General features: G+C 38.1%; 1 protein-coding gene across 4 annotated transcripts in view; it reads right to left on the bottom strand.

The window, feature by feature from the left end:
- The window catches only part of Crk (Crk proto-oncogene, adaptor protein), a 173,239-nt gene that overhangs the window by 48,713 nt on the left and 96,681 nt on the right, over positions 1-27,845 (bottom strand). For all 4 annotated transcript variants that reach the window (XM_067141793.2, XM_067141791.2, XM_067141792.2 and 1 more), the window contains one exon: positions 11,378-11,485. In XM_067141793.2, the coding sequence (XP_066997894.1) occupies positions 11,378-11,485 (108 nt within the window). The remainder of the gene's footprint in view (positions 1-11,377; positions 11,486-27,845) is intronic.

Here is a 27,845-nt window from a genome sequence, read left to right as displayed (position 1 = left end):
ACAATCACTCGCTAGCTGCAACTTCTACCCCATTACACCCCAGTTGTTATAAAATCTTCCATATCACAGGCTGCAGAATGGTCAGCTCCAAACTTGCTCTGATTGTTTACTTCTTTGGGCTTTGTGTATGTCTCTGTCTTATGGCTTCCATAACATGGTCCACAACAAGAGAGTACCAACACACAATATGTTTCCAAGTATGTATCATCATGCCACGCTTTGATAGTTTCACCTATGGCAGAGCTTTCTGACACATTGCTCTGAAAGATTTTTGTACAATCATTCGTGACTGTGTTTCATAGTACCACAGACAACACTTAAAACATTCCACATTACTGTAAACCTCCACGGCAGCTGCATAACGTATCCCACCACACACAGGAATGTGTGGAGGGAAATTTGCCAGCTAAACTTAAAACTTGATATGGTGCAAGTAGAGTGCATGTCCTAAAACTTAGTGATATGTATGGCACAAGGTTTGATAAACATCTGCAGACATTTCAAATGGCAATTACAAAATTTTCCAATAGGCAACTAATTTAGAATAGCTCTGCATGTATGTTAGGAACGTGATCTATTCTACTGCAAAAACCAATGTAGCAGGCTGACACAGGGATTATATTCCTACATCTGTTCAAAAAAAAGTACAATACGGGAAAACTGAAAATCCTGGAACAAATTAAAACTATCAACAATATGGCTAAGAATCACAATAATGAAATAAGTGTAATTATAATCTTACAAAACTCCTAAACCAAACCAGCCCTAATAGGCCTTGGTCTACCAAGCAACTGCTGCTCAGCCCGAAGGCCAGCAGATTATGAGGTGATGCATGGTCAGTGTGACGAATCCTCTCTGCTGTCATTCCTGGCTCTCTAGACTGGGTTCTCCATCTCACCATCAGATAGCTCCTCGAGTAACTTTAAACACATAGGCTGAGTGGACCTAGACCAGCTCTTGTATCCGGGTAAAAATGCCTCACCTGGCTGGGAATCGAACCTGGGGAGAGGCAAGCTACCCCTAGACTGCAGGGCCGGCATCAAAAATTCCTACTCACATGAATTACACAAATTAAAAATCTGGATATGTTAAATTCAGTTATACCAGGGTAACTTCATCAGTTTCCCGTGAAAACTCCTTTGATCAGCCAAGCTCATAAAAAAATCATCTTTTACCACTTTTCCCACATCTGTGGGGTCGCGGGTGCGAACTGTGTCGCACATGTGGATTTGGTCCTGTTTTTACAGCCGGATGCCCTTCCTGACGCCAACCCTATATGGAGGGATGTAATCAATATTGCGTTGTTTCTGTGGTGGTTGGTAGTGTAGTGTGTTGTCTGAATATGAAGAGGAAAGTGATGGAAGAAACACAAACATCCAGTTCGCTGGTCAGAAGAATTAATCAGATGCGATTAAAATCCCTGACCCAGCTGGAATCGAACCCAGGATCACCTGAACTGAAGGCCTCAACGCTGACCATTCAGCCAATGAGCCGGACATAGGTTATAAGGTAGTATGCATTAATTTCTGATAACAACAGAGTTAATAGCAAAATGTTTGAAACTCTTCATTAATTTAAAAGCTTAAGAAATAACTGGCTTAATCACGCTGATAACTTACAAACTCTCGTGTTCCCTGACTTTGACAACACTGAGCCAGACGACAAAATGTTTTGGTAGTTGCACAGAGGAGAAGAGAATGATCTAGTTAAGCTTGCTCCTGCCCTGAACCAAAAAGTGTTGTACCCAACTTCTTTACAGCATCAAAATATAAACCTTTGCTCTAAGCTGTTTGATGAGAAAATTGTTGCCGCTTTAAAACACTTTAATAAAATAAAAATACAGATGATTTTAAAAGCACAGCTGTATTTTTAGAAATAATTCTTCAATGGTGGAAGATTGTTAAAGTTAAGCATGCTTTCAAAGGCGTTAGATTTAACGACCGTCATTGAAACGCAATATTTTCAATTCACGATGACAATGTTTTATTTCTGCGCAAGTTTTTAACATGGTTAATTAGGTGGAATAATCTGTCTGTTCAACAGGAGATCAAACAAAAAACAGAGTGTCATCATGGAAAACTTGCTCATGAAACTCAAACAGCCTTAGTTCATACTATAAAACCTATAATGAACTTCTTGAAAACAAGTTTAGGATTCAAGTATGTACTGTTAGGGAAATTTCAAACTGACTGATTACAAGCACGATTTGGGCAGTAGAGAGAAATAAGTGGTGCCTGCTACCATACTTCAGTGAAGCAAATCCTTAAGTCAGAACAAAAATTATCCCACTATCGGCAGCCCTGAAAATGTTTTTCCGTGGTTTCCCATTTTCACACCAGGCAAATGCTGGGGCTGTACCTTAATTAACGCCACGGCCACTTCCTTCCAACCCCTAGGCCTTTCCTATCCCATCGTCGGCATAAGACCTATCTGTGTCGGTGCGACGCAAAGCCCCTAGCAAAAAAAAAAAACCTATAAATGAATACTCTGCTAAACATGCAGCCATCCCTATTAGTGATATTACATTAACTAAGTATGTGGATTGCAAGAGTTCAGATTGTAAAAGCTTCAAATCTACAGACATTTCACAGTTTGAAAATGTAGTAGTTGAGTTAAATGATGTTATTGTGTCTGAAAATATTTTGTTAGGTCTAGTTTATATTTATTGTTAACATTTTGATCACACAATTTAAATTATTTAGTGTACTTATAAGTGATAAATTTGAAATCTATGTTTTTAGATGGGGATTCTCAGAGAAACATTCTGATTTTGCCTGTCAACAATGTTCTGGAAAATGAAAACACGTTTGAAACATGCAGTGATTGTAGTAGTAGTAGTAGTAGTAGTAGTTTTAAAGATTTCGTTAACAAATGTATATATACATCTTTTGTAATATATTATACAAACTATAGAAACATTATCGCAGACAACCTCATGCCTAAGAAGAAGAAATCCATTAAGTAAGGACACCCATAAATCGGCAAAGAGAAGAAAATTGTTAAACTGAAACATTAAGAATTGTTAGATACGTTTTGAGATGATGATGTTTGTTTAAAGGGGCCTAACAGCTAGGTCATTGGCCCCTAGATATGTTTTATACTGAAGACTAATTTCTAAAAAAGGTACCCGACGATTATTGAAATTGCTATCATGTATTTTCTTAGTAATATTAAAACTATTTTTATACGAATTATGGGTTTTAATCTTTTACATTAAACCATGTTCCGTTACAAATGACAGATGTCGGCTTAATTTTATGTAAAGAAACGTATATAAACTGCCCCCCCCCCCTTCCGCATAAAACTTGTGTAGTACACAAGCCTAAATAAAACCACAACTGAAGGCATGTTCAAATATATCGTTAAGATTCAATAAATGAACAATATCATGGTGACAGTGAGAGCGGGCCGTACAATGCCATGCTGAACGTGGGCCACTTTTGTTACGTCACGGTCCAAGCCTTGTGGCCTGTCTATCTAGTGTGGCCTTGGTTAGGCCCACAGTGACAACAAAATCAAAAGCCTAAGGCACTAGCCATACACTGTTATCACACAGGTAAACAGTAGCAGTGGCTGCATTTGATAAGACCAATTAGGAGGAAAAAGTCATTTTGTGGACTTTTCATTAGCTGAAATATACACTTTGTGGACTTTTCATTAGCTGAAATATACACAAGTCATGAACAACTGAAGGCGCACTTAAAATTCCTGCATCGTTGCTTCAAAAGCATTAATACGCTTATTCACCTTCTGGATGGACATATCTGTTGATATGTCCAAACTCAAACCACAGCTGTACAAGTTCACTTAGCACACACTTGCAGGTTAAATATGCTACAAGCTCTTTCAAGTTAACAGGCTTGATAAATAAGATTTTTGCTATTGACTTTATGTCGCACGGGCACAGATAAGTCGCAATGTGACAAGGGGACTGGACAGGGAAGGAAGCAACTGCAGTGTTAATTTGTTATAGTGGAAGCCTTAATTACAGTACAGTTCCAGGATACGCCCGGAGAGAAAATGAGAAACCAGGGAAAATCATCTTCAGGGCTGCCAACAGAGGGTTTGAACCCATCTCCCAAATGAAAGCTTATAGCTATGTGACCCTAACTGTGCAGCCAGCTCACACGACTGATAAGAAAGAAGTGTGTTATTTATATGACTTAACATAGGCATATGACTGTGTACCACAGCAACTGGTCTGGCATGCACTGAAGAAAAATGTAGGTAGAGCAGAAATACAAATGCTTTAAAGCCATGTATGACAAGCGTGGAAGTAATACGAATACCAGAATAGGACAAACCATCAAAGTCTTGGATGAAATTGACAAGAATGTAAAACTAATAATAATAATATTGTTTTTAAGTCCTACTTTTACTTTTACAGTTTTCGGAGACGCCAAGGTGCCGGAAGTTTGTCCCACTGGAGTTCTATCCTACTAACAAATACCAACCCAAAAAATCTACTGCAAGTAATTTTTAATCCTTTAATCCAGGGCCTCTCAAACGCCCAAAATCTCACGCGTGCAGATAGAGGCGCACGAGCTCCGTGCACTGTGCATCGCTGCAGCTCGGCATGGCTCGGATCAATGCTTCGTCTCTGGGCTACTCGGCTAAGCTCGGGGCTACTCGCCTATGCTCGGCTCAAGTCAGCCTGGATTTGGAGCGCTACTAAGCAAGTGGGGCAGAGGGAGACAGGCGGAGCGAGCGAGACAGGCGTGAGGAAAGAGAGAGTAAGCGCTATTGCTACAAATCGAGGAGTGGGGGGTCTGCACTCTGGTCAACCAAGCCAAGTCGTCTTTTGCACCGTGCACAGTGCATGCACCCTGAGAGGCCCTGCTTTAATCTAATAAAATAAAGCACATCATAATGAAAGCGCCCACCATAATGGCAAAATCCCTTCTTTTTTAAATCTTCTCTTGTAATTTGGTCACCGTTATATCGTTTGCAGGGGTTTGAAGCAAGTTTCTTGAAGATAGCACCCCTCAGTCAAAACTTAACAAAGCTGTCATCAGAAATAAAAATGGTGAGCAACATATATCGACTTTTAAAGATCAAGTTGAACTGGAGATTATGGTTTCAAATGTATCTATTCACAAAAGTTCTCAAATGCATTCTACCTATCACTAATAACAAGCAAATTGGAAAGAAAACAAATCTTCAAAACTGCAACTCAGATGGAAAGCATATTGAGACTTTCGCTGCACAAGCTAGTACACTGGGAAATGATACAATGCACATATAAAACAACTGTAGTTTTTATAAGGACCAAAATATTAATAGGAAAACCCAAGACCTCTGACAGCTTTATATAATGTAAGGTGGAGCATCTGTTCTGGTCTTAAGAATACAATCGTAACCTGTATGTGACGCTCGGAGAGAAACATTGCTTTTTAGAGTTGAACACCACTCATTAGCCTGATCCTTGAACTACATGATGAAAGCAGTGACAGTGACGTCACCATATCGATAATTCTTCGAAAGAACTCTGGGAACAAGCTGTACAGTCTAACAAAACCATACCATACATCCTAGGGACTTACGGTATGGTATCTTCAATGAAGTTCCTGCATTGTCTTCTTGTCCCAAAATATGAAACAACCAGCTTGTGCATCAAGATAATCTATGGTTACAATTGTAGACTTCATTTACTGAGCTTCATATTTTGGTAATTTTAAGTAAGATGGACTATCTGTACCGGAGCCCGGTCATAGTCCTGTGGTTGGTTTCTTCATGCTGACAATTGCATCATACAAAATAAAAATATCATCGTGCGCTACCTGGTGAGCCTGCCTTTGCTGGTAAGAACTAGTAGTTACTTACAGTGCACTATGTCTTCTGGTGTGGGTTAGAGCAGGTTTGTTACTTTCACTGATCTGTCTCATTCTTATCCTTGGATTTGACAATATGAATGTGACTGGGGTATGAGCGATGCTAGTAATGCCATTCCTTATGCAGCCAGTCCCTGCCATGAATGGTGTGAAAACATTGCTCATATGGTTGGTTGGTGCATGCATTTCAGTGGGCTTGGCGGACTGATATGTAATAGCAATTTCTGGCTCAGTGAGGAAAGCAATGGGAAACATCCTCACTCCTCATTTCCCTGGTATGCCTCTTCAAGAGATGCCTAGGCCATCTATGACAGCTAATGGTGGAGCTGTTGAGGATCCAACCAGCCTTCAGGCTGACAACTGGACAAACATATTTGGTGTAAAGAGTTATGTTAGGTTTACATAAAGGAATAACAATTTATTTTCTGCTAGTGGGTCATACAAAATTTTCTTGTGACTGGGCATTTGGTCTCATGAAAAGGAAGTAATGTGTGACACCTAGTTCTTCTCTGACAGATATTGTCTTTGGTCATTGAAGATAGCACCCCTCAGTCAAAACTTAACAAAGCTGTCATCGGAAATAAAAATGGTGAGCAACATATATGTTCACTGCTCATGGTTGGATAAAAGTTCCTTAGATCACATCTTTCAGTCATTTTACTGTGAAAAAGAATATGCCTGGGGTCATTATTTGTCAACAAAAATTGGATGCTCCAAATGTAATTGTGAAGATTTGGGAGGCAAAAAATCTTCCTCACAATCGACCTAAGAAGTTGGAAGCTGTTCTACTCGGGTACGTATTTCCCTTAGCTCACGTGGTAAACATCAGTACTGCCAGCTATTGGAGATGAGTGGCAGCAAACGAGACGAAGCACTTCAACAAACAATAGTCAGTGTACCGGTAATGTTACTGTTGATCAATATTATGGGCTTCCAATACTGTAGATCTGCACATTAATTTCTTCTGTGTGAAAATGGCATCCAATGTAAAGAGGGTTCTCCTTCCCCCTTTCACCACTCCCGTGTCTTATTTTTCAAGCGATCGTTCCTTTACGATTCCTTTTTCTAAATTTGATAATCATCTTCACAGACTTCTTTGTTGATATGGGGTGATGACCACATGGCTTTTCACTGACAATCATGACAAAAACCACCACTATCGCCAGTTAAAACAACTGAACAATATTCCATGTTGGTGATGTTCGGCGTTGAGGACTAAGGAACAAATATCTGAATTCATGAATATCTTATCTTAGCCAGTATGCTAAAACTGTGTAAGACACAAATTTTCAGAAAATGTATACCCTATAACTTTTGTTATGTCGTATTTATCAACAGGAACACTTAATGTAGATATTCAAACATTAAATTCTAGGCCTTCCCCTACACTATCACTTAACCTCTTCAGTAGCACGCCCGAGAAATTCTCATTTAGCTGCAGTGTTCATTTCGCGATCGCCCAATAATTTCTCGGGTACTGTAATCTCTTTGGAATATGTTTTCCAGCATTCTCAACAGATGGCGGGAGGATTTCCAGCTGTATTCATGAAACCTCTGGCCTAAAATATGCCGTATCTTCTCTACTTTACATATACAATCTCTGGCCAGCTGACGAGGTAAACAGAAATGGCGAGCGCGCAACGGAAGAGAAGTTTGTCTGAAGACAAAATAAGGAACTACATCAAAGATGAATCTCTAAGTGACATTAGTATTTCCGATAGCAGTGATAATGATTCTATTGATTCTTCAGATGATGACCTTAATAATTATAGGGCAAGTGAAGAAATTATTACGTCAGAAGCTAAGGTGATGGTAGATGTTGAATATACATTTGTGTGGAAAAAGAGTAAGCCTGGGATAGTGTGCGACCGAATATAATTCCATTTACGGGAAATCGTGGTGTGAGGGTTGGATTATTACCAGAGATGAGTACGATCGACTGTTTTGAACTGGTTATAATGTATAACGGTTTAAGTTGTAAATTTGACAGTGACCGAAAAAAAATTAATTGGGCCTATGCTAAAAGTGCATTGAAAAACTTGTAAATAAATCTCCGCATGCAAGGGCACAGTTTTACAAAAAAAAAAAAACTCTTACGAAACTTGGAAATTTGTTGCTTTAGTGTTGTTGATGGGAATAATACAAAAGCCTAAAATAACAATGTTTTGCTCACAGGACAGTATTCTCAAATCACCAATATTTTAGAAACCATATCACAGGCCAACTGTAAGTGTAAATAGAGTGTAAAGTAAGATTTTATTAACCTTGAATAATATATGAATGTGTTCCCATAATAATTACTACTCATTCCTTGCTTCCTAAAAATAAATTATTTCCTCCAAAAAAAAAAAAACCCTCACTTTTCTGGCACAGGTCGTCTGCCAAAACCTGCCACTGAAGGGATTAACCCTGGGTGAATAATATTTATGCCCTAACCTGTAGTGCCTTATTCCCCGACTTTACATACAGATTTTCATCAAATCCTGTTCACCTATTTTCTCGTGGTTCGGCACTGATAGAGACCCAGAAACAAACATCTAAATTCATGAATATCTCCATTATCATAGCCAGAGTGTAAAACTGTACGAGACATAAATGATCAGAAATTGTATTTTCTATAACTTTTGCTATATAGTATTCATAGATATAACCACTAATAACATAGATATTTAAGAATTAAATTTTAGGCCTTCCCCTAAACTACCATTTCACTCAGCGTGAATGTAATTATTTATAGCCTAAAATGTGGTGCCTTATTCCTCGACTTTACGTACCGATTTTCACCTAAGTCCGTTCAGCCATTTTCTTGTGATCCGTGCAAATACAGACAGACAAGATTGAAAATTAAAAATTGCATTCCCTTCTTACTGTGGATATGACCAATACAGAAATAACATTCCCTTTTGAATTCTGAGCAATGCACAGACTAAACCCTTATTTTACACTCTCTCTCTCTCTCTCTCTCCGTACATAGGTAGGTTGCATTTTCTTTGAACTATCGCCAAGCATTTAACACTAGTGTGGCGTTATTAATCTAAATACGCTTGTTGTGTCATATACTTTGGAAAATCTACTGTTTACGCAACATGTATTTTAATTGTGTCTCTCATCGGCACTTGTAATTTTGGTGAATTATCTCATTCCACTATGAACCTCGTCTTCACGGCCTAGTTATTGTACGGAGCTGTGATATACCACGATTATATGAGACTGGAATTCTACTATATTTGAAGTATTGAATTAATAAAAACTTCGTATCTCGTGGACTCTGATAATATCTGCTTTAGCACCTTGGACGCTTGGCCTACTAGTCATCAGCTCTGTCTATACGAGGAGAAGTGAACCTTTCGTCACATAGTTTCACTGTGTGTTATTATTTCTAAGAGTATAATTGCACTTCGGACAGCTACACGGACTCTGATGCCATCTATGAGACTACAGTTGGTATTACAGTGGGTGGTTCGACATTGCCCACCAGGGCGAGTATCCGGTCTATTCTGTGTAGCGAACTCTGAAGTGTTGAGTTAGTGCTTGAGGGTCTTGGAGACAAGATGTTGACTAGGAACCATGGCGTGGCGGACTGCTGCTGAAACTATGTGTCCGCAGACTGGGATAGGGTGATAACCTGAAAAATCACCACATCTAGGGTTTGGAGTTTCATTACCCTTTTGGTTTTGTATTATATGTGTTATTCATTCTGTATAAATATGTAGCTAAGTAGGTAGTTTTATTTGGTACTGGTGAAGGGGTAGTGTTAGGTCAAATACGAGGCGAGTTATCTTGTTACTTGTAAATATGTTTAATGTATTATTTCTGTTAAAATTATTTTACTGCGTATGTATTATATTCAGTTTGGTGCGTTATATGGATGTGATGGATATCTAAGTTTGGTGATGCTGTGTTCTGCTACAAGTGTGTGTGTGGTATGTAACGGATGGCCATTACTGTGCTGAGATAATATTTGAAATTTTCCGTTTCCTTATTGTTTAATATTGTCGTTCTCTTCGCCCGCGCTTATTTTTCGGTGTATTTGCTGGTGATTTTCTATGCTATGCCCTTATGTGTGTTGAAATTTGGTATATTTTTTGTCTCTTCTAACGGGGTGTATTGTGGGTTCATATTCATGTTTGTAGTTACTCTCTTGGGTGTGATTCATGCTTCTTGTCGCGTGTTTTGGCTTTCGTGTGCCCGTAATTGACCTAGCACTGCACTTACACTTGTCTCTAATTTTTTAAATTTATATTATTATTATTATTATTATTATTATTTTGGGTAATTTAAAATTTATTTTTCTCTCTCACTGAATATTTATCTTGGCTTAATGAGTTTATTTTCATCCCTATTGCGGGCCTTTAATGAGATCCTTGTTCTAATTATTTTAGTAATCCCGTATTTACCTTAACGTCTGTCAACAATGCCATTATTATTTTTCATTTTAATCGAGGGCTTAGACAACCCAAGTGCGAAAGTTAATGTAGCCTGGTCCTTATCTTATCGCTCCTGATTTGTATTGTTGTGTTATCTGCTCCGGCCTGACGGTTACGTAACTTATTGTCATTATTGGGGGAATTGTGAATTGTCGCTGGCGCGATAAGTGCATCTTGAGGATTGCTCCATGATTATTATTATTATTATGACTGTTTCCTTCTGGAACTGCAATTTTTTTTTTTTTTGGCTCACGGTGACGTAATGTGAACTCGTTCTATCCTGTAAATTATGTGTCGGTATTTTTATTTATTGCCTCTCCTTAACATGACGTTGTGGTCTTAAATTTTGGTTTAATTTAGGTCGTAGTTTTTTTTCTGGGTGTGTCTCCTGAGGGGACATTATGTCTGTATTTGCTGTGTTCTGTGTTTGTGATACGTCGGGTTTCCTCATTTACATGTGGGTTGGTGGGACCTTATTTTTCCACTGAGGTGCTGTCGAAAGCTCTCGATTTTCATTTTAATGGCTTCCCCTTTCTGTATTAAATTTTTAATTTATTTAATATTAACATTCTCCAGACATGTGTCTATCAATAATAACTATTTAATTAAACTGAAGCATCAGTATAAATGTATATATATTTTTTTGGTAACTGAAAAGTACTATTTATTAGAGATACCATTTAATTTACATTTATTTAATTTTATTTAATGAATTTTCATCTTACCTCTTAATATTGTGTTGGTTTTCTCTTGCAATTTTATTATGATTCCTCTGAGGTATTTAATTTTCTGTAAAATACATGTATAGTGGTAACCATTATTTATTAATTATATTTTTATTTTATGAAAATTTTGGGTGTCATTTTGATGTTGCTTGTCACGTAGTCCCTTGATCCACTCCTCTCTCGTTCCTTTTTGGGTTGGTTCCAGTACTCTTCTTTGCTTGTTGTGTTTTATTTCTGATTTGTTATGTATTATTGCTCCTTTAATATTTATCTTGTGAACGCACGTCCCTATGACGCTCGTCATTCATTCTATTATTATTAAGGGGCGTTGCACTAGATCAATTGTTATTCTTGTTATAAAGTAGTTCAAGATTCTGAAAACAAAGACACCTACCTGAATATTAGTTCTGCGCACAGTAGCTTCTTGCTGGTGAGTGACAGGGTTGCCTCCACCAGAACCAGGACGATGACCATCACTTACACACTGCTGGTTGTCTTCATACTGTTGGGAGAAAGAAAGTCCCAGTTTATAAAACAAAATTAAATTTGCTATCAACTACCTAAAATGATCTTTTTTAAACAGTGTAAGTTTACAATAAATATTTGAAAACAAAAACAAAAAACAATTGAAACCTGAATTAAACAGAGTGTGTTTTTCTTTTACTGTTTTAACTGAAATTTAAATGATATAAATACAGCAGATCTCCCAAGGACTACAGAATCTAAATGTATACCAATACAGCTAGAAGGTACCAAATGCACTAAACTTGGAAGAGATTATTCTTACAAAATTATTAAAAGTACAGTAATTTTCTTCATTATAGGGGAAAAAATCATATATATGCCAAATAACTGCAGCAATCTATCGGTCCTTTTGTTGTTAACTCCTCACATTAAGCAATAAATTTAATCTTTGGCTATCAGTAGTTGTGCACTTTGATAAATGACCTTGCCTGCATGGTGAAGGGAAGGAGACATTGATGTATTTAATATTTTCCATACAAACAGTCATCAGTTGACCCGTTGGAAAGGAATGTTGATACTACACTGGTAGACAAAAAAAGTGGATCACTTTGTAAAAATGGAACGGTAATAGTTAAATTAAGGCTGAAGTTTAGAGATAATAAATAAACTTAAGGATTTAAATCTAAGAATTTAATTTTTTGTCCGTATTGAACTCAGAACGTAAGATAGGTAACTTAAAAGGTCCACCTTTTCAATACAAATACTGTAAATGTTATGTTGTAAATAAACATTATATTTTTACTTGGAACTAGTTTCAATGCTATTTAGCGCCATCTTCAGCCAAAATGTGAGATATAGCCATAGGCGTATACATGCAGACATGTACATTACACAAAATGTTACATCATTATGATTAAATAAGAGTAAAAGGGACATGAAACAGTGAATTACAAGGTCAGAAATTGTCAGTCATCAAAATGGTACACGAAGGGTGAATCAAAACTGTACAAACATGAGTTAGGACTCAAAAACACAATCCCCCAAAAAACATACAACACAACAAAACCACACAGAAGTTCGAGATGAACTTAGCATTGAAGATTAAAAAAATAAAATAAAATAAAAATTTGAATCTTCAATGCCAAGTTCATCTCGAACTTCCACGTGGTTTTGTTGTGTTGTATGTTTTTTTTTGGGATTGTGTTTTTGAGTTTTAACTCATGTTTGTACAGTTTTGATTCACCCTTCGTGTACCATTTTGATGACTGACAATTTCTGACCTTGTAATTCGATATTTTGTGTCTCACTCTTATTTAATCATAATGATGTAACATTTTGCGTAATGTACATGTCTGCATATATACGCCTATGGCTATATCTCACATTTTGACTGAAGATGACGCTAAATAGCGTTGAAACTAGTTCCAAGTAAAAATATGTTGTAAATAAACATTATAACATATATTTGTATTGAAAAGGTGGACCCTTTAAGTTATCTTACATAAACTTAAGGAGTTGCTTTCCACCCCTAAGTGTCAGGCACTCAATTTTATTGCATCGACTACCAATAAAAACTTAAGTTTTACGATACTGGGGTGGAAGCTATTGATGGATTATCAGTATGTGACACATCTGTCACAAAGAAACATTTCCCTTCAGCTTCTCTTTCACAGTTGACAAGTTAAGATGCCTCTCAGCCCAGAAGATGTTGTACGAACACCAGCCTTGGTGAATGATGGACGCAGCATTAGTTATGTGGCTAATGTCATCGGTGCATCGTATGGAGCGCCCAGTGTGTTCTAAGACAATTTTTTGAACTCGGTACATACTACAGATGACCTGAAACAGGCCATCAGAAGTCTACATCTGCTAGGAACGATAGGTTTCTGGTCATCCAAGTCTTGAGAGCACACCAAACTACCGCTATCCACGAGAAAAATCGACTCGAAGCTGTAAAGGAGTGTCACTGTGACTGCAAGGACTGTCAGACGAAGTCTACGAGAACCCAATTTAACCTCAAGAAGATCTGCAACTGGTCCAAACCTCATCTCCCAGCACAGAGCAGCTCAATTACAGTTTGCGCTTCAACATCGGAATGGGACTGTTGTCAATGGTACTGTTCACAGATGAGACATGACTTTACCTCTGATCACCTGATGGTAGAGGAAGTGTGAAGGCGCGGGGAGCAATATTCACCTTGCAACATCTCCGAGAGGTGGCTCCATCATGATATGGGCTGGTACCAGTTTTGAGGCCCGGACGAAACTTTTCATCAATGGAGGTACTCTGAATGCACACCATTACAACGTAGAGGTGTTAGCAGAGCATGTAATCCCTATGCTACCTTAGTTGATGAAACTTTCATCCTGATGCATGATAATGCACGCTGCTCGCAGTTCATATCTCAGTCCCATAGAACACCTGTGGGATATATTTGGCTGAAATGCCCAGCGTTGCAACTTTGACACCCTCTACAAAATGTGGGCAATACTACTGGAAGAGTGGGCATTCATCCTCCAGGAAACGATCCAAGAAATTCTAGCTAGCACACCGCGAAGGATGGAGGCCCTTAATAATCACCAGGGGTGGTAACACCCAATACTAAGGCAAGATAAGTATCATCAAAACAACTTTCAGTAGTGTGTTCATAAGTTTGCTCAGTGTAATGCCATGTCAATTTAAGGCAATGACAATTTCATAAACTACCATCTAGGGAACTTTCTGGATAAACTTCAAATATAAATTGATGAGGAGAGCAGCCATAAATTTGAAGACAGCAGTGCATAAAAGATGCGGAGATTCTCTTTTCGAGTTTTCACATTTGTCCTTATCTCCTCTTTTTACTACTCCTCTTCTGACGCTAACCTGTCATTAAATTTAACCTATTGTGTGTTCTTCTTCATATTCCTTTATATTATATATACACCGTACCTGACTAGTACATGAAAAAAGGACTCCAGTGAGGTAGGACTTCTTATTCACAATTTTGGAAAGCCCAGGCTTGAAGAGATGACTCATCATAAAGACAGTTCAGGGAGCCAAGAGGGATTCACACAGCCTCAAAAGGGAGTGTTATCACGTGGGACGAGAGTGTGAGATCAAGGCAAGGAGGAAGATCCCTTCAAATATTTAAATTTAGATTGGAATCCCCAAATGAAAGAAAACTGACAGTGGTGCCAACTTCAAAACACCATTCAGATGGAAGAAATTCAATATCTTAATATTGAAATGCTGGAAAATAAAATAAATGACCTAACTGAAGCGGATAAGCATGAATTATCAAAGTTATTAATGAGTTAACTTACTATAACTTACAGCTGTTATAGATGTAGATCACTGTAATGGCTATCAGGAGAAAGCCAACAGACATCCACTGTGAGTGAGAAGGGGAGAGTCTGTGGTTCTCTGTGAGGAGTGCGAGTAGCATCACCAAGTTCACTTCAAAAGTATTCCTTAGTGTAAAACTACATGATCAGATTCCAGGCACAAGTGGATAGCTAATCCTTGCTACTCAAGAGCTATGATTTAAGGAACACGGCACATATTTCCGACCACAAACAGAGGAGCAGACCTTATTAATGAGCCCACCTGCAACGCATTTGGTCGCGTCCCCAGGATGAAATAAAATGACAAACAGTCTTGCCTCATTCTCCCACTTGAAATGAATTTGTGAGATATGTATGTCACAGAGTTGAGCTCATGATTGAGAGTCTGTTTTTTATAACTGTTAGGTTCTTTAGTCTGCCTAAACTAAAAATTTTTAATCAAAATTAGTTTCGGTAGACTGAAAAACCTAACAGCTAAAAATTAACAGAGTCAAAAATTGAAAAGAGATGGCTTCAGGTATTACAAATTGAGTCTCTCTACACGACTGTATACTTATGTCGGTTTCCAACATCTAGCAGTTATCGATACTTTTAGGCTCGATAACTTGACTATCGGAGCCAGGTAGCTAATATTCATAATTAGAAAAGTAATACCTGTGCCGCCAGTTAATTATTACAGTACAGGAATGTTCACATATTTAGATGTGTGCCTCATAAATGCTGTGTTTTGCAGTTTTTCTACAGTCATCCAGGAAGAGACAAGGGACTTTGGAACGGAGATTATTGCTGCAGGAAGTGAACAATCTTCTAGTGTGACCAGTGCTGTGATGTGCTAACTGCAACCATGGAGGACCCATAAACGGTCCTGAGTCAATGATACACAGTATTGAAAGAGGTCTTCTGTAAATTTTCAGATATCAAATTTTATATTATTCTGGTACATTATGTATTGGATTTTATCATTTTAAGAAGTCTGTGATTTTCTTCTGAACACTCAGACACAAAAGAACAGTCAAGATAGACACCAACCACTTCATATTAATTTAAGACAGATTCTGGCACATCACTTCATGACTGAAGAAAATCTTGAAGATTACATGTGTGCCCATTGCATTTTCTGGCGTGTTCCAAAATGGCATCAAAGTGGAGGTATGGACCACACAGGCCAGAATTATACGAAATGAACCATAGTTAAAAGTTCACAGGAGGCCAAGACCAACTAAAGAACGCACACATTTTAAAAGGCTGTGAGGAGAGAACAGAACAGTATCAAGTGAATTGTTTGAAATGAAACAAGTAAAATATATTATTACTACACTTACTAATTGGACGAGATATAGAATGGACACACATCATTTTAGCTGCGTCGGAAAGGAAGAATAGTTGCCGAGATAAACGAAATACGCAAATATTACCCGTTCTAAACAAGAAGATACGGCATAATACAAGTCATATAATGTACGAGAGAGGAATCGCGGCGTGAAATAAGCAAAATTTGAATTAAATACGTTCACCAGTTGGACTGACAAGGAGCAATACGACATGTCGAAACTTAATACCAATATAAATGGTCCGTTATTGGACATTATAAATTTTCCAGCTAACTCATTCTTGGTTGCCAGCGTTTCGCCCTCGTGTGCTAGGGTGGGCTCATCAGTTGGTACCTAGCACACTTACCAATACGCTGGCTAGTGCATACCGTGGAGGCCACTGCGTAGGCTGACTGGAGTCACCGGCAGTGCCAATGCACTAGGAGACTTTGTCTCATTATCAAAAATTGATGCCTGCTTGGCCATCAGATGACATAGATGTTGATTCCCACAGGGAATCTGAAATATTTGTCCTGAATGAGTAAATTTATAATACCAATATAAATGGTCCGTTATTGGACATTATAAATTTTCCAGCCAACTCATTCTTGGTTGCCAGCGTTTCGCCCTCGTGTGCTAGGGTGGGCTCATCAGTTGGTACCTAGCACACTTATGTATGCACTAGCCAGCGTATTGGTAAGTGTGCTAGGTACCAACTGATGAGCCCACCCTAGCACACGAGGGCGAAACGCTGGCAACCAAGAATGAGTTAGCTGGAAAATTTATAATGTCCAATAACGGACCATTTATATTGGTATTATAAATTTACTCATTCAGGACAAATATTTCAGATTCCCTGTGGGAATCAACATCTATGTCATCTGATGGCCAAGCAGGCATCAATTTTTGATAATGAGACAAAGTCTCTTAGTGCATTGGCACTGCCGGTGGCTCCAGTCAGCCTACGCAGTGGCCTCCACGGTATGCACTAGCCAGCGTATTGGTAAGTGTGCTAGGTACCAACTGATGAGCCCACCCTAGCACACGAGGGTGAAACGCTGGCAACCAAGAATGAGTTAGCTGGAAAATTTATAATGTCCAATAACGGACCATTTATATTGGTATTATAAATTTACTCATTGAGGACAAATATTTCAGATTCCCTGTGGGAATCAACATCTATGTCATGTCGAAACTTATCAAAAATAGAGCTTGGAGGACAAAAAAATAATCAAGAATCAGTTCCAAGAAGTGAAATTAAGAAATTCATAAGACTTCAAAAGCAGAATTATCATATAAAATTATAGATAAAAAAAGGCAAAGATAAAATCGAAGATACACTCAACACAGTGTAAAATATTTGGCATAAATTAGATTAAAAAGGAAAATACGAGAGTACTGACGAGATATTTTGATTTTAAGAAGCTACAAAATGAACTCTTACTTGTTTGAATTATTTTCTGTTAATACTAGTTCAAGCAAGAAGACGATCATGACTTGCTAATTTCGAGGTGGACCGACCTGGAGATGAATATGTAACCAGCCAGCTGACGAGACCTGATAAAGGAAAGTAATCCAGCTGACCCATAGATCCAGTCAGCCGAGGACCAGAGATGTAGCACGGAGAGCTACAAAGAAATCGCCATATCCACTGAATGATGAGCTAAGTTTGCTAAATATTGGTTCTTAATTAAGGTAGATGTGATAATCTCGTAAAATTTATAAGTGTGAAGTATTTAAGATAGCAAGTGACTCAGTGAAGTGCAATGTTTTTTTTTTTTTTTTTTTTTGCTATTGGCTTTACGTCGCACCGACACAGATATGTCTTATCAAGACGATGGGATAGGAAAGGGCTAGGACAGGGAAGAAAGCGGCCGTGGCCTTAATTAAGGTACCGCCCCAGCATTTGCCTGGTGTGAAAATGGGAAACCACGGAAAACCATCTTCAGGGCTGCCGACAGTGGGATTCGAACCTACTATCTCCCGAATACTGGACACTGGCCGCACTTACGCAACTGCAGCTATCGAGCTTGGTAAGTGCAATGTTTTGAATTATATCTTACGAAGTTAAGTCCTGACAAGATCGATATATCTCGAAAAAGTGATTATACATATGTTGAATATATTATGATAGCTAATGAAATTATGATTGTTTGCGAGGAGGAGCGAAAATTTCACACAGCAGAACGAGAGTATTTGCGTGCATTAGATTTCTTAAATGGAATCGAGCATCATTATGTAATGATATAGAAAGGAAGTGTAATTTATATGGTCCCTTTTATAAATACATATTCTGGAATATTTATTCACAAGTAGATGGATGTCTCATGCTCACATTTTCAATCCTTGGTAATTCTAGCAATCTGCTTCTCTGTTTCATCAGCGCACCCTTGTCTCTATTCTACAGTATTTCAAGATAAGAATTTCCTGGGCATTAAGGATGGCAGGGTGCTGGAGTCAGTTTCATTAAGCTCCCTTTGCCCCTCTTCTAGACAGTACCATAACAGGAAATTACAGCGCTCTGCCAAACTTGTAAGACCGACAGAGTGGAATTCATGTTTCAGTGAATAAGATACGTCCCAAAAGCGTGAAGTGTGTTACTTTGAACAGTTTTCTGCAGGAGTTTGGAGATTTTTAAAACGTACAGAACTGCATCATTTTGCAACATTTCTGAGGAACCCATAGCTGTGGATATGCGTTCACAAGTTATTCCACATGTTCCAACAGCAAAACACGTGAAATGTACAACACGAAAGGAGACGACACAACATTTGCTTGCGACATGGCCCAGCAATGTGCCAGTTTTCAAAGGTTATTTGACAAATATTCCTTGAACCTGAAGTACCATTTGACTAACTGTAACATCCAATGCTACGTGAAATGTGAGAGAAGTACATCAAACGTCCTCTCTCAGTGGAGTCAACACAGCATACGTACTATTTACTACAACTTAACTAAAAATTCATAGTGAAATTGACAACATAGTATCGACAACAATGGACAGGACGACTGATGCTACTGGATGTTACGTAGCGAATGTCATAGCTGGTACATTAAAATACTGCCATTTTTACACACAACGGTTCATCATGGAAGTCCGGTTAGTGTGCTGCCCTTAGATCCACGATCAATTCCTGGAAAGGTCAGAGATTTTAACTTTCATTGGTTAATTCTGATGGCCTGAGGGGCTGGGTGTGTGTGTGTGTCATCTTCATTAGAATTCATCAAGGTAGGGCTCCATCCTCCAAGATGCACAAGTCGCCCACATGGCATCACCTCGAAAGACTGCACCAGAAAACAAACAGCCATATACTAGCTAAAGCTTTTAATGATTGTGGTACTTCTGTGGCCTTATAGCATCCAACAGGGTAAATGCTGCACTTTACATGGTTAATGTATGCAAAGGTTTGAAATTTCTATATAGCAGGATGATTCAATTAACAGTAAGGAATATTTTCCCAAATTTCAACAGGTTAATAGTATACATTTTAACCATACGATAGTACGAACCCTGGATTTGTTAGATGATGAAATTTCACTATTTTGCGATGTAAATTAATGAAAATGTGACTTAATTAAGTTAATATATAATAATATATCATCATATGCACATTTTATAATGAAGAAATGGGGAAAATGTATACGATGTTATTGTGTATAATTCATTAACTTTGGTGGAGGTCTGTACGTGTGGAATGGAAGTTATTGCTCAAGACTGTGTAACTTGGTGAAGCAGTGGTTAAATCAGGAAAAATGGTTGTAGTTAGATGGAAATACCTAGAAATGTTGCAACAACAGGTAGTCTGAAAACAGGGTGACAGTTGGGACATATTGTGAAACAAGAGAATAGCGCAAAGCGCATTGGTATCTGCTTCTCAGTGGCCAATAAAGACACTGGGAATATTATCAGTTTGAACAAGATCTCATTGATTGGAAGAGGCTAGTAGATAAGATGTGAAGAGCATGTCTACTAATTGACTTTTGGAATGCAATTGCCACAAGGTTGCACGTGCAAGAAATGTTCATTCTTACTTTTGTCTTTTGACACTTATTCTGAGACTGTTCCTATATGAAGACTTATTCTGAAACTGTGCTTATTCTAAGACCATTATTCTGACACTGTTTTTCTGTGAAGTGGTCATTCTATGATTAAAATTCAGAAATACCTTCATTGAAGAATGTTATTACATGGAGGTTATCTCAAGACTGTTCAGTGGCAAGGTTATTCAGATACTGTGGTTATGTGAAGCTGATTGTGAGACTGTTATTATGTGAACTTAATCAAAAGAGGTTATTCTAAGATTACAGTTCAGAGACTCTTATTCTGATATTATGAGAAGCTGATTGTGAGATTGAAAGTTATGTCTTTAATTGTGCTGTGTGGCTGCGTGGGTTAGTACAGCCTAGTGTAAAACCTGTTGTATGACACCTGGAAGCTGGAAGGAATCAATTGGTCAACTCCTATAGAATCTACAGGATCCTGGACGCTGGAGTTAAGCATACTAGTGATAATTTAGGTCAGAGATCACACTGAGTAAAATGGTATGATCAGACATTGAGGCAGGTGGTGGTACCTTGTACTCATAAGCTAGGTTTCAAGTTTTTTAATGTGTGATGTGCGAGTGCCATAAGGAATGTAATTAGAGGTACGCACTAAAATATATCAATCAGAAGTGAAGTGATAATACTTGTTGGTATTGTGTTTATTATATGTGATGGTTATTTTAATAGAATATTGATGAAAATGGTCAGGTAGAAGTTTTGTAATGCGTTATTGAGAAAAATGTGTAAATAAATGAGTATTCATTGGTATTAAATTCAAATTTAAATTAATAATAGTCATTTCTTGTGGCCTGTTACCTAGATTTAATTTCAGGGAATTGATAGGTGTCAGGTAAAATTAGGAAACAAACTTATATTCTCGCCAGCATATGAATGTTGCTCTACAAGAATTAGAGCACTCGTGCTCTACAACTCTAATTATTTGCTTACTCATTCCTGTAATTGCATTACAGTTGCAACCAAACTCAATTTCACATTTTGGTTCTTCTCTAGTAAGTTCATTTTTTAGTAAAGAGGGGTCATAATGTTTACGTGCTCCCCAACAAATTTATATAAATACTTTTCAGTCATTACAGTAGTTAATTTACAATGCGAAGAAAGTGTTCATTAAAGCACCCAGTAGTTCATGTACACTGAATAATAAAATCTACCACACTGCCTCGGAACTGCAAATGTATCTTCCAGATTTAAATTGTTGAACCTCATTTGTAGATTGAATGCTGAATGTAGCCTGACTGCAGCCTTTATACATGTACTTACACATTCAATGATTTGAGTGAACTACATAATTGAATGCCGATGTGTGTGCCAGAAATTTTAAGGAGAACCAGATTATAGGATACGACCCATCCAACGGTTAACTACTTAATTGTTCCTCCGAGTTGCAGTTTTTCCTTTGTCATCAGGTATTTTGGATACCCATCACCACCAGTAGATGTGAGCTTTGGAAATGTTTTCGATGCATTCTTGGTGTAAAATCCTTACACATTCAAGATTAATTTACATTCAAAACACCACGTGCACCATGAATCATGTATTTTGACACAATATCATGTAATGTTGGAACTGTTTATTTGGTAACTCTGCTGAAATTACACTATCTGGTCTGGTCTAATCTTATTATGTAACCATAGTAGAAGATGGATGTAAGGCAATTCACGTTTCTGCCATTAGACAATATACACGTGGCAGCGAGGTGGACCAAATATTTTCGGTTTAATAATCAAGGACATGAATTAACTTTTGAATTTTCAAATGAAATACTCTGCTTACTATGTTGTATCTGGTTGGGTTTTTTTTTTTTTTTTTTTTTTTCGTGAGATTTTTCTCCAAGCATCTTGCAAATGGATGCAATCTTCGCTCATAGATCTGTCGGATTATTTTGGATGTTGCTAAATGTTTCAATTTTATTTTAGCATATTAAACTACCAAATACTGGTTTAGTAGCATTTTCTAAATCTAAGTATTTTATGAAATCATTAAACCTTATCATTATTTGGTAATAGTAATTATGCATGCTCAATACAGTTATACATTGCAGTTCTGCAGTGAATGGTCATGTTGAGAAATATTCATAGAACAACAGTCTTTGTCTCTGCATAATGAAATGAAATGGCGTATGGCTTTTAGTGCCGGGAGTGTCCGAGGACATGTTCGGCTCGCCAGGTGCAGGTCTTTTGATTTGACACCCGTAGGTGACCTGCGCGTCATGATGGGGTTGAAATGATGATGAAGACGACACATACACCCAGCCCCCGTGCCAGCGAAATTAACCAATGATAGTTAAAATTACCGACCCTGCCGGGATTCGAACCCGGGACCCCTGTGGCCAAAGGGCAGCACGCTAACCATTTAGCCATGGAGCTGGACCTCTGCATAATATTAAGGGATATTGCAAACTATAGTGAGATCTGTAAATTTCTGGAATCTTTTAAAGGTTATCTCTTCTAAGTAATACTACCTCTTATCTGTCAAACTGTTGCCCAGCTAATACACACTCATAGTACTGTCCCCTTCAAATTTGGCCATCATTGGATTATTTAAGACAGGTCGACATTAAAATTTTTATTGTTCGCTGGGAGTTGTATTCATCATTTGGAAAGCTGTGTGCGTGCAGCAAACTGGTTTTTTCTGTCATTCAGAGGGACAATGTATTGATCCGTCTTTGATTGAGTGCAGGGTAAATCACGTGACAAGTTAGTGTCCCCAGGCGAGGCACGTGCATGTCGATCTGCGCTGCAAGCAGGCAAGCTTCAAGAAACAGTCACAACCAATTACAAGAGACCCCGTGAATCAATGATCGCCTCTAAAAAAAATCACACCCCCCCGAGCGAAGACTATAAAACGTCATGTTCACAGTATATCATTCTCTACTCTGATCAACTCTACTCTACGTTACTCTGATCTACGCTGTGACTATGCTGGTGACGATATTCATCAGAACCACGTGGGAAAATTTCAGCCGTGTAGGCAGACATCTGCTCTGCTAATTTATTGCAGTTTTACTATAAAATCTTATGGAGTGAACTTCAACATTAGTGATCCAAGTTAAGTTTATATCTCCACAAGAACATTAATGCCCGAGTGCACCAAGCTCGGTAATTATCAGCCTTTACGAAACCGTGGTAAAACTTTTACCGTGGTATTGTCGTAAAAGCAGTGCACCATTACTATCGCCCGGTTTCGTTACCGCGGTTTCTTGACGCTTGATTTTCTCGCTATTATTCCCCTCGGAAGAAATTCGAAGTAGTATTCAGGAAGCAGTGATCATTTTGATAGTCACTTGTCTTTAGTTTATCCAGCCGGCAGTGACCGTTTCGACAGTCACTTGTCCCTCGTGTTTACATTTTGTGACAGCGCAAGCAAGTTATCGACTCCTTGAAATGGAAAATAATGTTCGACATGTTTTGAATGTTACATCGAAGTCCTAAAGACATGGAATGGGACCTCCTTTTCCACACACAATATTGTCTCTCGACAACATTCCTTGTGGCAATATGGGCTCTGTTATATCGTTGTTCTGCTGGGGAGGTGGGATTCTGAACAGGTGTAAGGAAGAAGGATTTACATGGGTAACCTCTATCACCCAAAAGATAGCCATTAGCTATTTCTCTCGTCTCGAGACGCGCTCTCAGCCGAAAATTGTGAAATATTGTGCTATCATGAGTCGACCCTGGCCATCTTGCTACAATATCTCGTATCGTGAGGTTCGAATCGCTCACAGTTTACACGTTTAGCGAGAAATAACCTTTCCTATTTCTAAATACCTCCCCATTTTTCACCTCCGGGAGACTGTATTCGCACACGACTGCAGTCCAGCGCACCCAATACACCAAGGAACCCAGCTATTGTATGAAACCCTTCCATAACCTCTCTTTGTTCCCGCTGCGTAAGTGGAAGTTGAATGAACTGTGGCGATAACGACGCAAGTAGATCAGAAACCTTGTCTATTATGCGGCATACAGTTGTTCTGTCAACATCACAGACGTACCGATCACTCCTTGAAATGTTCCAGTTGCATAGAACCGCAGCGCTATTAAAAGAAGATTTCTAGGCGATATACGACAGTTTCTCCCAGTCGGGCATTCTAATTGTTCACCATTTAAATCTAAAATGTAATTCACTGTTTCCTTACGCAATCTAAATCTTCTCTGGAACGAAACATCGCTTAATTCTTCAAATAAATCGCGTCCCTCTTCTATAATTCTCCCTTCATTTCTTTCAAACTGATTAACATACTGGAGATATAAGCTATAGTTGTTAAGCTCCATCTTGGAATCTTTAACCACAGAGCACAAATACAACTTTACCGCAGTTTTCTTAGTTAACCGCTCGCATACGGGCGGTAAACATTATACCGCGGTAAAATGTCGGTAAACTCGAAACCGAGCTTGGTGCAACAGAAATACGACTTTACCCTGGTAAAATTGTGAAGTTTACCGTGGTATTCTCTTTACCGAGGTTGGTGCACTCGGGCATATATATTCCAGCGCGTGTGTGCACATTCTAATATCTGTTGCATTAGTTACAGCTTACATTACTGGCACGTGGCGAAACTCATCCCAGCAAATCGCCGTGTACTTGAAGATGGATTCTTCCTCTACAATGTGCAACATAATTTCATCGTGGGACATCTACTGCCGTGTCTCCATGACCTGCTAAGCATGTAAGGCATTTCTGGCTGGAGCAGGTGACTGATGGGAAAATGCCGGAATGACTAACCTCACCCTGGAATCGAACTTCAGCTAAACTTGAGTACCATTTTAACTGTTTGATGTCTTTCTCATCTTTGTAAAACTAGATGATCATTCTTCTCTGAATCGTAGTTCTATTAGTTTTGTAGTAGATTGAGTTACTTTCATTTTCATTTGTTGAGGTGCCATGGTAGTTGAGTTACATGTGTGTGTGTGTGACAAATTTGAAATCTATTAGATTAGCTGTTGTAGTCTGTCTTTGAATGAGTTCTCATACGTAGGATTTAGACATATTTAAAAATCACTGACCACGCGATAAATTTCATTTGCTTACGTGTGATATTGGAAATATCTTGGGGTTATATGTAATTTTTGTGAGATAGGGTCGAATTTAGTGTCATTTTAAGTTCACTTGCATTCTTTAGGATCGAGTCATCTAATTTTACGACATTTCAGGAGGACTGATAGATCTAATAATCACTAAAACTAATAATAATAAATTTAAGTAGAAGATCTGATAGATCTAATAATCACTAAAAATAATAATAATAAATTTAAGTAGAAGATCGGGTTAAGAATGGAATTAAACGGTCGTGGGCAATAAATTATCTTAGATTCCTTATATGTGATATTTAATGTGCTCAGTTCATGATGCGCCTGGGATATTGGCTGTCCCGCGGGATATTAATTGAAAATTTATTGTTGAATGATTTGTTGCTTGCGTCTTTGGGAGCACAGTGTGATTTATAAATAAAGTGGAGCACACGTTGGATACATTTCATGAATAGGGAGTAATAATAATGTGATTAAGGCTCACGAACGCTACATTTGCGACTTGTAACCCATGTGATGGTGATGATTATGGAATTCTATTAGAATCTTCAAGTTAATCTCAGAAATTTAGATGGATCTCCATTGTTGTTTAATGAGTATTTCATTTCAAGTGATACCACTAGTTCGATTACTAGCCACTAATTGGATTGAGAATATTTCCAGACATGAGGTCATCCTCCGACCATGCTAAAAATAATTAATTCATAATGGCAGGATTCGTTGTAAATATTGTGTATATAAAAATACGTGTTACCTTGTGTGAATGTGGTGTGTGCATGTGTGTGTTGTAATTAGGAATATTTTCATGTTTTCCATTATTCAGTGTATTTTAATCTGGTCGTGTGTTTATCGCGACGACACGGATTATTTTCAACGTAGTTTTGCCACCATGATGACTTGTTTAGCGTATTTTAAGAAACAATTTGCTGAGAATAACGTTGAGTAAGACCAGGCTAGGATTTAATTTGCACTTACCAAAGATTTAGACGAAAGATAGTCTCGTTCGTTTCCAGCAAAGGCAAGCGATTTATAAATCAATCCTTAACTCACACGTGGCTATGAGGAAATTTTCAGTGCATTTATATTAAATTTACAAAATATTTTCAAACTGATTTGAAACTTTAAATGCCATGCAAGTATAAATTTAATGTCCACAAACTGCATAATTAGCTTGAACTTAGGTGATAACGAGTAATGATGATGATAATTGGTTGATTAATTAATTGGAAAAATGTGTCTCATAATTACAGCGAGAATTATTTAGTGATATACACTAATTTGTAAACACGATCATGTGATGATAAAAGTAAATGCTACACAGACAAGGTTGGAGATTAATAATAATAATAATAATAAATTATAATTGTTACGGGGGTTTCCCGTGGAACGCAGAGGTGAAAGAAGGTGCCGGGGTGAATGAGTCTATCTACAATACCAAAGTTAATTTAAAACTTTAACAAAGGTTATATTTCTTTAGAACTTCAAACTTAACAATTTAAAAAAAAAAACAATATTACAGGTACAAGTAGCAATCATTAAACAAGATTGGGAAAAAATCCAAGATACAGAACCTTAACACTTTGGGCTTTAAGCCCCTAGTTTTGCAATTTTACAGAAGGAAGAGGAAGTATTTAATGAGGGACAGAAATCCCCTAATTCAAGAGCACTTGCTCCCTAACTCACAATATCTAGCCTCCCCAGAGGCACACTTTACATTTATAAAACTTGGAAAAGAGCTAACAGGCTCTCAGTTTCTTCCAGCCTATTCAAGGCAATATCCGAAAATTACAATCACTCGTCCATCAAGGCACAACTTACAAATTGAAAGGTAATGTTAAACAGGGATATCCAGTACCCAACCTACAGGGCCTTTGCGGGAAAGAACAGGTTAAGTAAATGGAGCCAAACACAAACTGAATGGAGGCGTATACTTGCACTCCTAGATATGAACACTAAAACAACCTAAGGGGCTCTAGGCCGATGAAACAGGGGCTATTCCCAAACTACTGAGGTGACTCGTATAGAATTTACATTACCACAATAGAGAATGAAGAACAGTTATGAAACGTAGTTACCTCAAACCAAGATGAAGGGGAGCTCGAGAGGGTACATTACTCTCTATCCCCGATTTACAGTTAAAGGTTTTACATTTGCCGGCAGAAAAGTTACATTTTTAGAAAAGAAGGTTACATAGTTAACGATTCAGACCTTTCCCTCCGGTTAAACTGCGGAGTTAGCAAGAAAGAAAGATGTCATGTGGCCATTACCTTGTAGATGTACTGCTGACCGAAGAAAGAGTCCGCCCGCCTCCTGCTTTGACACACACACTTAGTAAGATGACGATCAATTGGCCCATAAACGAGAAAAGACACAGTTTATGATGATGATGATGCTTGTTGTTTTAAGGGGCCTAACATCAAAGGTCATCGGCCCCGACACAGTTTATAAACCCTCAGGGAAGGTTCGAGATCATTCACGATTAATCAAGACACACCCTCTGAATTTTATTCGTAGATTTCAAAAGTAACAGTCAGAATCTGAGAAGAAGCCTGTGATAGATGGAAAATTAATTACAGAAATTAGTGATTGGTTGGATTCAAAACTGGCAGAAAGAAAAAGTAAATATTGCCAACCCAAAAAATAAATGAACATCAATTAGTTTTAACAACCTA

This window comes from Anabrus simplex, chromosome 2, assembly GCF_040414725.1.
Source record: "Anabrus simplex isolate iqAnaSimp1 chromosome 2, ASM4041472v1, whole genome shotgun sequence".
Lineage (NCBI taxonomy): Eukaryota > Metazoa > Arthropoda > Insecta > Orthoptera > Tettigoniidae > Anabrus > Anabrus simplex.
Note: the sequence above shows the minus strand (reverse complement) of the source record. Positions and strands in the feature narration are given on the sequence as shown.